At 44.5% G+C, this 11,724-nt stretch overlaps 1 protein-coding gene across 1 annotated transcript in view; it reads right to left on the reverse strand.

The window, feature by feature from the left end:
- Positions 1–10,713, reverse strand: part of RHOJ (ras homolog family member J) — a 72,545-nt gene extending 61,832 nt beyond the window's left edge. Inside the window, exon 1 of the mRNA XM_054027293.1 lies at positions 10,060–10,713. Within this exon, the coding sequence (XP_053883268.1) occupies positions 10,060–10,237 (178 nt within the window). The 5' untranslated portion in view covers positions 10,238–10,713. The remainder of the gene's footprint in view (positions 1–10,059) is intronic.
- Positions 10,714–11,724: the final 1,011 nt, after the last annotated feature.

Raw genomic sequence — 11,724 nt, forward strand, 5'->3', positions numbered from 1 at the left:
CTATGCACAGAAACAGCAACATCTGTGGATGGCAGGATTTAGCTCTTAGTTTTAAATTCATGAATGTGGATGGCGCAAAACTAATAAAGGATTTAAGATTTAGATGCGATCTAAGGTCCCTTCCAGATTCCTAAGCAGGACTTTGGGGGAAATGAAGACGTGAATATCCTTGAAAAATCAGTCCCAGGTTTTATCCTGATCCCAGTGCACGCTGGGACAGGTGATAGTTCGGTAATGAGCTGCAATCCTTTGATTGAGTTAGAAGCCTATTAACCAGCAATCTCCTAGGATTCAGGTAAATAAGCATCCATTATGAAGGTAGACATCAACTATTATAACTAGCATTTGCTCATTTTAAAGGTAAGTAATAATATGACAAAAGATGTCCTTCATTTTGAATAGTATCAGGGGGTAGCCATGTTAGTCTTCATTTTGAATGACTTTGTCTTGATGGGACAAGTTAAGGAAATATATTTTCTCTTCCCCATCCCCTGCCAGTTCCATGATGTAGTTAGTCCTGGTTATAGCCACTGAAATATTAGGACATAGGAAAGTAATGGTGTATATGCTGAGGGAAACAAACAGAATGATAAACTGTGGCACTTATAGGCCCCAATCAGCTAGGCATCTGCAGCAACTCTTCCTAAGTGGACAGCACATGAGAAGAAAGTTCAAGGGAGCATTTTTCATTGACTTAATCAGCAAAGAAGCCATTCTGCTGATGACTCAGTACAATACGGCCACACCACATCCTGCAGAAATGGAAAGATTTGTATGAAGCTAGGGTTTTCTGTTGTTTAGAAGCTCTGGGCAAGTTTCCCCCCCCTTTTTTTTGAGCTAGGCATCTATTCTGGAAATAGTGCTGCCACCTATTGTAAATCGGTCATTCTGTTATAAGAATGAGTTATGTATACATATTTGCATGTCCATCATTTAGACTTTAAGTTTAACTCACTGCTCAGTATATTACTTGTTGCTGTCTGTGCTTGGATCCAGAGGGATATGAGTCTGCTACCAGCTAGGGGAGTTAGTTCTTTAACTCAAACTATAGATCCTGGGTTCTGACCAAGTAGACAATCATTACATGTAAGCCAGTGACTAGGGCTCTACAGAGAAGGTGCGCTCTGTGCCATCTGTTGGTGGTCCAGAGGAAGAAACAGAATAATTCATAGATTCCAAGGCCAGAAGGAATCATTGTGATCATCTAGCCTGATCTCCTGTATAACCAGGCCATAACCCCCCAAAATAATTCCTAGAGCAGATCTTTCAGAAAGACACCCAGTCTTGATTTAAAAATTGCGGATGATGGAGAATCCACCAAAAACCTTAGTATGTTGTTCCAATGGTTAATTACTCTCCCTGTTAAAATTTCACCTTATTTCCAGTCTGAATTTGTTTAGCTTCAACTTCCAGCCAGTGGATCATGTTATCCATTTCTCTGCTAGTTTGAAGAGCCCATTGTCAAATTTGCATTTGCTTGTTTGCAGTGTTGTAGCCATGTCGATCCCAGGATATTAGAGAGACAAGGTGTGAGGTAGTATCTTTTATTGGACCAACTTCTGTTGGTGAGAGAGACAAGCTTTAAAGCTTACACAGAGCTCTTCCTCAAGTGTAGCTCAAAAGTTTGTCTCCATCACCAACAGAAGTTTGTCTAATAAAAGATATTACCTCACCCACCGTGTCTCTCTATTCCCCTTGTAGATATTCATAGATTGTGATCAAGTCACCCCTTAACCTTCCCTTTGTTAAGCTAACTAGGTTGAGCTCTTTGAGTCTGTCACTATATAGCATGTTTTCTAATCCTTATGAGCAGATCTTATTTGCATGGGTGACACCTATCTTGCCCGTGTGATCATTTTTGGCTCTTTTGGGTTAAATCATCTACTCCGACCTCCTGTATTACACAGGCCATAGAATTTCACCCAGTTACCCCCAGTATTGAACCCAATAATTTGTGTTTGACTAGAATATATCTTCCAGAAAGGCAGCCAGCTTCAAATGAAGACATCAGGAGCTGAAGACTCTGTAAAACTGCATTACTGGAGTTTTGTTTTGTAAAACCTGAGGTGATTTTGATCAATCTCCCAGAGTCTCTTGATTCCCAAAGGTGATGGGAAAACAGGATTCTCACATGCTTTTGCCAGCAAAATGAGCACATTAAGCTTGTCACTATTAACCTGAAAGGGCCAGTTGTACAAGGAACCAATGCTTTCTTGTCTCAAGGCTGGGGCTCAAATCTGGTAGCCTAGATCTGGGTGAACTTTGGGGGCGGGGAGAGGGTGTATGTGAAACATCCCCTCAAGTAAAATCACAAATTTGCTTCAGTCGTATTCTTGTCCTTTTCTACTGAGTCATCACAAATGTTTGTATGAATGACTTCTCTCTCTTGTTTGCAAGAATGTTTATGGGAAACAAACTTCTTGTGAATACACATTGGTGTGAAGATTCACACAAGAAATGTTCACGCAGCTGTCTTCTCCTCTTTCTGGTTATAGAATACTCCTGGGGGAATTCTGCACCAAAAAATGAAAAATTCTGTGCACAATATTTTAAAATTCTGCAAAATTCTGCATCTTTTATTTGTCAAAATAACACAATATAACCAGACCAGTTTCAGTTATTTTTGGTCATTTATTTCAAAATACCTGTCAGCAAGTATGTCTGTAACAATACAGACAAAAAAAAAAGATTCAGGAAATGTTTTGACAAATAGATTTCTTACTAGGCATATTAATACAGAACTCTGAGTAATAATTCATTTAAACTACAATACAGAACCGTATTTCCTGCACCCCTCAGAAGCAGTGCAAAGGCTTGAGAAATTCAGGGGTAACGGAGGAGCTGAGGGAGAGGGAAGTAAATTGTTGGAAAGGAGCCTGGGTGTGATCTTGGAGAGTTGTTGGGTATGGGTGGGAAAAGTATGGAGCAGGTTTTTTTGTGGGGTGGGGAGAGATTGTTAGGGAACTTCTCCCATGCAGACCCTGGCTGACCTCTAGTCTTTCCCATTCAGTTGGACACATCTGCCCCTGTCCCCATGTGTTTCTGCACCCCCATGTGTTCTTGCATCCCATGTCCACATGTGCCCCTTCACCCCTGCTCAGACACCCCTCCCTGTCCCCATGTGTCTCTGTGCCCCCACCCAGCCACCTCCTGTCCCTATGTAGCTTCCCCCCCTTCCCCATCACCATGTGGCCCTGCACCTCCCTCCCCCTGTGGACCTGTGCTTCCACTCCCAGTCAGCCCCTGACCTAGTCTAACCTCCCTCACTAGCCCTTATCACTAGCCCTCTGTCTGACCCCCCGCCAGCACCCCACGCTGTCTGTATCCCCCATAGCCCCTGTCTCCTGACATGGCCTGCTGCGAAGAAGGCAGCTCTTTCTCTTCCCTCGCTGTCGGGGAGCTGCTGCTTTGTTCAATCACCACAGCGCCCTCTGGTGGGCAAAAGGCAGAACTGCAGAAGCTATTTTCTGCTGGGAGCTGCTGCTGTTCTTGCACCACAATGCCCTCTTGTGGGCAAAAGACGGAACTGCAACAACATTTTGGCAGAAGCTTTTTTCTGCACAAAAAATTAAAAATATGCGGGACTCGTTAATTATGCACACAGGCAGTAGCGCAGAATTCCCCCAGGAGTAATAGAAGTTTCAGTCAATCAGTCAGGGGACAAAAACAGTATCATCTGACTTAACTAACCACTAACACACCATGAACAATAAAGAGTTGAAGCAAATAGTTTGGGAGCCACTCAACAACTGAGGTCTGGTCTATACTACCCGCCTGAATCGGCGGGTAGAAATCGACCTCTCGGGGATCGATTTATCGCGTCCCATCGGGACGCGACAATCGATCCCCGAATCGGCGCTCTAACTCCACCAGCGGAGGTGGTAGTAAGCGCCGCCGACAAAAAGCGGCAGAAGTCGATTTTGCCGCCGTCCTCACAACGGGGTAAGTTGGCTGCAATACGTCGAATTCAGCTACGCTATTCACGTAGCTGAATTTGCGTATCTTAAATCGACTCCCCGCTGTAGTGTAGATGTACCCTGAGACATGTCCATATAAAGCATTATCAATCAGTTGAAAATTACAAACATTTCTAAACAATTAGTATCCTAATTTGTGAACAGAAGAAAGTAACAGCTCTGGTCATTCTGCATTGCTTTAGTTTGCCTGGCTGCAGTCATGACTGAACCACTGCATACAATATTCATTTGCACGAATACAGCTAACATTCCTCCACCAATCAGAGTAACCATGTTCATCTTGTTAATATTCAACCAGCTCTGCTGGTGGTTGAACTGAATTTTGTCTTGGTACAGTCTCAGTCCTAAGTAAACATTTATAACATCACATAGATGGATACAGTTTAACTCACTTTGATTTGAAGTACTTGTGGCACCTTAGAGACTAACAAATTTATTTCAGCATAAGCTTTCATGGGCTACAGCTCACTTCTTCAGATGCATAGAGTGAAACACACGGACAGAAGATATTTATACATACAGAGAACATGAAAAGGTGGAAGTACATATACCAACTGTAAGAGGCCAATCAATTGAGATGAGCTATCAGTAGCTGAGGGATTGGAGCAAATGCGGTTGTATCTTAGAGCTTGGCTGTAGATAATGGATCGTGTGGTGTGTCCTGGATGGAAGCTGGAGGCATGTAGGTAAGTATAGCGGTCAGTGGATTTCCGGTATAGGGTGGTGTTTATGTGACCATCACTTATTAGCACAGTAGTGTCTAGGAAATGGACCACTTGTGTGGATTGGTAGGGTTACCATTCGTCCGGATTTACCCGGACATGTCCTCCTTTTGTGTGCTAAAAATAGCGTCCGGGGGGAATTTGTAAAGCACTCACAATGTCCGGGATTAGCAGAGCGAGCGGCTGGGAGGGCTGCAGGGAAGTCCCGGGCTGGACTCAGGAGCAGCTGTAGAGGAGCCGGATCCGCCCTGCATTCTGAGCCGGCAGCTCCCTTGCAGCCCAGTCCAGCAGCACTGTGCAGGGCCAGACCGGGTTTTGTTGTGCAGGGCCAGACCGGGTTTTGTTGTGCTGGGGAGCTCAGCCACGTGTCCGGCTCGGCTGCACAGAGCCCAACACTCTGTTCTGAGCAGCAGGGTAAGGGGGCAGGAAGGTTCTGGAGGTGGCAGTCAAGAAACGGGGGGGGCTTTTTGGGGGGAGTGGAGAAAGTTTTGGGCAGTCAGGGTACAGGTAGGGGGTAGGGTCCTGGGGGGCAGTTGGGGGGGGGGTCTTAGGAGGGGGCAGTTAGGGGACAAGGAATAGGGAGTCTTAGGTAGGGGGTGGGGTTCTGGAGGGCAGTTAGGAGCAGGGGTCCCAGGAGGGGGCAGTCAGGGGACAAGGAGCGGGGGCGGTGTTTGGGAGTTCTGGGGGGGGCTGTCAGGTGGCAGGGGTGGGGAGATGGATCGGAGCAGTCAGGGGACAGGGAGCAGAGGGGTTTAGATGGGTTGGGAGTTCTGGGGAGGGGGTGGGGAGTGGTTGGATGGGGCGTGGGAGTCCCAGGGGTCTGTCTGGGGGTGGGGGTGTGGATAAGGGTTGGGGCAGTCAGGGGACAAGAGGCAGGGAGGCTTAGATAGGGAGTGGAGTCCTGGGGGGCAGTTAGGAGCAGGGGTCCCAGGAGGGGGCAGTCAGGGGACAAGGAGCAGGGGGGGAGTGTTTGGGAGTTCTGGGGGGGGCTGTCAGGTGGCAGGGGTGGGGAGATGGATCGGAGCAGTCAGGGGACAGGGAGCAGAGGGGTTTAGATGGGTTGGGAGTTCTGGGGGGGGCTGTCAGGGGGTGGGGAGTGGTTGGATGGGGCGTGGGAGTCCCAGGGGTCTGTCTGGGGGTGGGGGTGTGGATAAGGGTTGGGGCAGTCAGGGGACAAGAGGCAGGGAGGCTTAGATAGGGAGTGGAGTCCTGGGGGGCAGTTAGGGGCAGGGGTCCCAGGAGGGGGCAGTCAGGGGACAAGGAACGGGGGGAGGGTTGGGGGTTCTGGGGGGGCGGGAAGTGGGAGGGGCAGGGGCGGGGCTAGGGCGGGGCTCCTCCCGTCCTCTTTTTTTCTTGCTGAAATATGGTAACCCTAGGATTGGTCTAGGCTGAGGTTGATGGTAGGATGGAAATTATTGTCTACAGCCAAGCTCTAAGATACACCACATTTGCTCCATCCCTCAGACAGAGATAAACGCCTACAAGATCTCTATCAAGCATTCTTAAAACTACAATACCCACCTGCTGAAGTGAAAAAACAGATTGACAGAGCCAGAAGAGTACCCAGAAGCCACCTACTACAGGACAGGCCCAACAAAGAAAATAACAGAACCCCACTAGCCGCCACCTTCAGCCCCCAACTGAAACCTCTCCAACGCATCATCAAAGATCTACAACCTATCCTGAAAGATGATCCCTCACTCTCTCAGATCTTGGGAGACAGACCAGTCCTCGCTTACAGACAGCCTCCCAACCTTAAGCAAATACTCACCAACAACTGCACACCATACAACAAAAACACTAACCCAGGAACCTATCCTTGCAACAAAGCCCGATGCCAGCTCTGTCCACATATCTATTCAAGTGACACCATCATAGGACCTAACCACATCAGCCACACCATCAGGGACTCGTTCACCTGCACATCTACCAACGTGATATATGCCATCATGTGCCAGCCATGTACATTGGCCAAACTGGACAGTCTCTAAACAAAAGAATAAATGGACACAAATCTAACATCAGGAATCATAACATTCAAAAACCAGTGGGAGAACACTTCAACCTCTGTAATCACTCACTGACAGACTTGAAGGTGTCAGTTTTGCAACAAAAAATCTTCAAAAACAGACTCCAAAGAGAGACTGCTGAACTCGAATTAATATGCAAATTAGACACAATTAACTTAGGTCTAAACAGAGACTGGGAATGGTTGGGTCATTACACTAACTGAATTTTTTCCCCCCTATGTTAAGTTCTCCTCACACCTTCTATGGGTCATCTCGATTATCACTTCAAAGTTTTTTCTTCTGCTGCTACAGATAGCTCATCTCAATTGATTGGCCTCTTACAATTGGTATGCGTACTTCCACCTTTTCATGTTCTCTGTATGTATAAATATCTTCTGTCTGTGTATTTCACTCTATGCATCCGAAGAAGTGGGCTGTAGCCCACGAAAGCTTATGCTGAAATAAATCTGTTAGTCTCTAAGGGGCCACAAGTACTCCTGTTCTTTTTGCGGATACAGACTAACACGGCGGCTACTTTGAAACCTTTGATTTGAAGAGCATTGCTCAGAGAAGATCCGCATCAGAATTTTAAAGATGGCATAAAACTGATTTGGCAGAAATTGCTATAAACTATGGAAACCGGCATCTATTGTTATTGCCTGCGCTGTCCTTTTTGCCACTGGGGTAGATTTTTTTTTTGTTTGCTTGCCACTAGAAACCAGCTGTTTATCTAGCATGTGAAGTTTTCAGCACATGACTTGGATTTTTACTATTCTACAATAAAAGAGCACCCAACCAATGCTCTGAGCATCTTGGACAGTGTTTTAAAAGTACACTGATAAATAAGCAGACCCACCAATTAGCCCAGATCAAATCAAAGAACCCAGTTAGAACATATATATAACAAATTAATCAACCTCCTCACACAGTCCCCAGAGTCCCACACCACTACTATGCAGCCCTACCCAACATCCATCATGGGTACTGATGGAAAGGCTGGCCTTACCATGTACCCTGAAATTTTACAAATTCACACTCTTAGAGACCGTGGGGGGGGGGGGAGGGGGAAGTAGCAGCTGATCGATGCAGGGGAGCAATTCACATATTTATTAACTGGCCTAAAAAGTTGTGTCATGCAGCTGTTTGCATTGTTAAACCGGTGCAATGCTTTGCTCCAGAAGTGCTACGTGAAGTAACTGCCATCTATAGAGGGCCTTTTCTTGCACTCATTGAAATCAACTGAGTTTTGGTTTTGACTTCATTGGAGCAGGATTGGGACCACAGTTTGCAAAGTGCTTTGAGGTCTCATAGTGTAAATGGCACTGTATAAATATAGGATAATTATAATCCTAATTGGAGTTTAGCCCCCTGAAGTTTGACACAATTCCTTTGCTACACCCTTGTTGCCTGCCTCTATTTGCATCAATAATGTGAAAATCTGCCGCACATCTGTGGCCCATACAAAGGATAGAGAGCAGGTAGGGCAAGTTAGTGTAATCTGTGATCTGCTGCTATCAATGGTTAACACCCTATCATCAATGACAACTGTGCAATTAAGCTATTCCCAGTTCTGTGCTAGTTAATACTCTGATAATATAATATTTTGACATTATCAAAATGAAGCATTGTGACATTATCAAAATACATTTTTTTTCAGACTGTCTGTTCCAGGGAAAATTTCAACGTTTTTACTTTTCATGCTGATTTGGAACAAAGGCAGATTTCAAAATGTTGGAATTTCCCGTGGAATGGAAATTCTATTTCCTGACTATCTCTAGTTTTTAATCACTCTAATCAGAGATGGTTTGTCCCACAATAGTATATTAATATCGAAAGACTCTGAACAATCTGTTTGCTTAGCTTTCTGGGCTTTCTCCTAAAAAACACTTTTCCTTGTACTAGTTGCTTTGAATGCTTCAGAATTCCAATAAAAATAACTGGAGATAATCTCAGAAACCTAATTCTTCAGTCTCTGCAAACAGAGTTATAAAATCTGCATTTGAATGGGAATAGATATTGTTTCATACATTATATTTATTAAATTGTTACTCCTATTTCTGTTTTGTGTAAACAGCTTTTTAAAAATGGGAATTTAAAATAAATGGGGAGAGGTGGTGGAGAAAAGACATTGTTATGTGGAGCTAGAAATGAAGCTACACACATTTATGGGGAAAGAAGGGTTTCACATTGCCACATATCAAACTCAGCATTTACACAGTTTTCTTTTTTTGGCCACGTCCCTCTGCTAAACCTGACATGGAGCCAAGGTGAAAGCAGAGATTTTCCCATTACAGAATACCAAATCTATGATAAGCCATGGCATGAAAATCTAGTTGAGGAGAAACCTAAAATAAAAAACAAACAAAACTGCTGCAAGATCAGTGATGAGTTTTGCATTACTTATAAAATCTGTTTTTTCAGGGATCTTATAAATAAAAAAAACATAGGATCAGTAATGTAACATGATGAGAACAACCAACGCTTGCATTAGGAGAACTTAAGCAACAGTAAAAGCATTTTCAACCTGTTGCACAGTACACATGCTAACTTTTGAAGCACCTGAAAAAGTTGTAAGCAGTTGCTACAGTAAAAGTGGTCTGTGAATACTGTACCTAAACTGTGGTCTTCTTAAGATATGTGTGTCAGCTTGCACTGTGATAAACTGAATATCAGCTATGATCTTTGCTATGTTCTGTGAATGGTTGTTCTCTTTTTTCCTAAGACAAGCACGTTCATCATTAAGAATTAAAACTAATGAACACTGCTGCTTTGCTCATCGTCATACTCTGATATTAACTACTATTCATAATAAATGCCAGTAAAACAGAGTGAGCTTCATTCTGGCAGCACTGGGTGAGATTTCAGTGCTTTTCTCAAAGATTAGTTCATAAAAAGGATTTCAGTATTGCAGCTTCTGAATCATTTGCCACGAGGAAAAAGACGACTGACAAAATGTGTGTGTTAGAGTCTGGAGGACTTAAGTGGGCAGAGTTCAGCTTAGAACTTCAAAAACCCCAGACAAGCCTGGCAACTAGTTATGCAAACGCTGAATTATATCCACTGCCTTCAAAGCCCAGTGGAGGTTAATTCAAGTTGTGTTTCTAATTCTGCGTATTTGCCAAAAACAAAATGGGAAACAAATAAGTTCTCTCCTAACAAATCCTTCATTGCCCCACTTGTATGTGCTGCCCTCTAAGCTGTCTGGCTGCCTTCCAAGCCTGAATCACATCCCTGGGCTAGCAGTAACCCCAACATCCCCTTTGACCCATCCTCCTTTGCCCTTGATCTCCCTTCACCTCCCTCCTGGAGTTTTCTGTACCTATTTAGACTTTTTACAAAGCATTTCCTTACCTGCATAGTGGTCAAATACAGTGGGCACGTACTCCTCCGGGAAGGCATCATTGGCATAACTCATCAGCAGACAGGTTTTCCCAACTGCACCATCCCCAACCACCACGCACTTCAACATCTTCTTCACGTTATTGCTGCTGCAGTTGGTGCTGTTGTCATCTTCTTCCTTGCAGTTCATTCTTGCTGGTGCTGCTGCTGGTCCCAGGACTTCCAAGTGCACATGAAGGAAAAATGAAGTGCGATTGTACTGACTCTTCCTGAGTTTGGGACGCTCTCAACCTCAGGAAATCATACTAATATTTCCAGGCTGTTCCAGCCGCCTCGAGCAATTACCATATCCGTAAAGAGAAGCATTGAGGTAAATAAATGATACATCGATTTTAAAAGAAGGATTGTCCTTTCTTGTGAGCTTGAGTCAGGAAACACTCATCCTGTCACAGAGACCTTGATATTTATTGCAACTTTAAAAATATCAGCAGTCTGAGGTGTTGATTCTCTTCTCCCCTTCTCCAGAGGAATCAGGGATTCCTGCTAAATCCACTCCATTTTCCATTTCATGTCTAACATGGAGGAAAGCTGGAGGTTTTTAATGGAGTTTTTCCTTTCTTTCTTCAGCTTGCTGTGTGTCAGGAAATCATGGGTTTCCTGCTGAATTCCATATTAGGATCAGTGGGCTTGTGAAGGGCTGCAAACAATAGGAGCTCTGTGTGTGTTTGTACTTTAGAGGAACTATGCCAGGACATAGAGTAAGAAAAACACTAGAGGTCTCACTGCGGGCTAAAGTTGTTAAGCTTCCTGTTTCATCTAAGCACTCAATGCTGTTCTCCGGGCTGGCTGAGATGAGGCTGGTGCTGACTGATAGATACGTAGATGATTTTCAATGGGGAATGCTATGCAAAATGGGGATTCAGGCTTAAATGAATAAGCAGGGAATGGCAGGAGTTCTATAAGGGAACCAGCCTGTAAAATGTGCAATACAGTCTATCTTAGGGTTTTCTGCTGCCACCCATCGCTGTAGTATCGGAGCATCTTGGGGTGTGCTTTTTCTTTTGGGGGTGTTGGTACATGGGAGTAGAATTGAACACAAATGCTTTCCTATGTAAATACCTCTTTAACAATTTGGGTAAAGTAATAAATCAGTCAAGCCAGGAACTAAGAAAATATCCTCTCCTGTCCCCCCCAAAACAAACAAATGAAATTTTTTCTGGTATAGGTGTGTGTGGAGGGAGGTGGGGTGAAAGAAAGCAGATGACGAATTGGGAACTACAGCTCTTCAAAGGGAAGGCTACAGGGCAAAGCTACAGAACAGCCTGCGTAAAAACAGAATTAAATGGCATAGCTTTTACTCCCTAAAAACTCGAGCAATGTGTGGTCCAGCACAGTTTTGCTATAGTATTTCATATAGTTCTGATCCTCCTTTTATTATATACCTGTCCCAAAGATCCCACTGTGGGTAAACACTTAGGGCCAAATCTTGCTCTCTCTACACCTGGAAAACTGTGCAATCTCTAGCAGAAGTGAGTCACTAATTTGAAAACAACCCCTTCCTCATGGCAGCCGTTCTCTTCCCTGGGCATCCCAGTGCATGCTGCCCATTCTATGTCTGCCGTACTTAGACTGTAAGGCCTCAGAGTGGGGAAACAGATATGGAGCTAATCCACGGTG

The sequence above is a fragment of the Malaclemys terrapin genome, chromosome 4 (assembly GCF_027887155.1).
Source record: "Malaclemys terrapin pileata isolate rMalTer1 chromosome 4, rMalTer1.hap1, whole genome shotgun sequence".
Lineage (NCBI taxonomy): Eukaryota > Metazoa > Chordata > Testudines > Emydidae > Malaclemys > Malaclemys terrapin.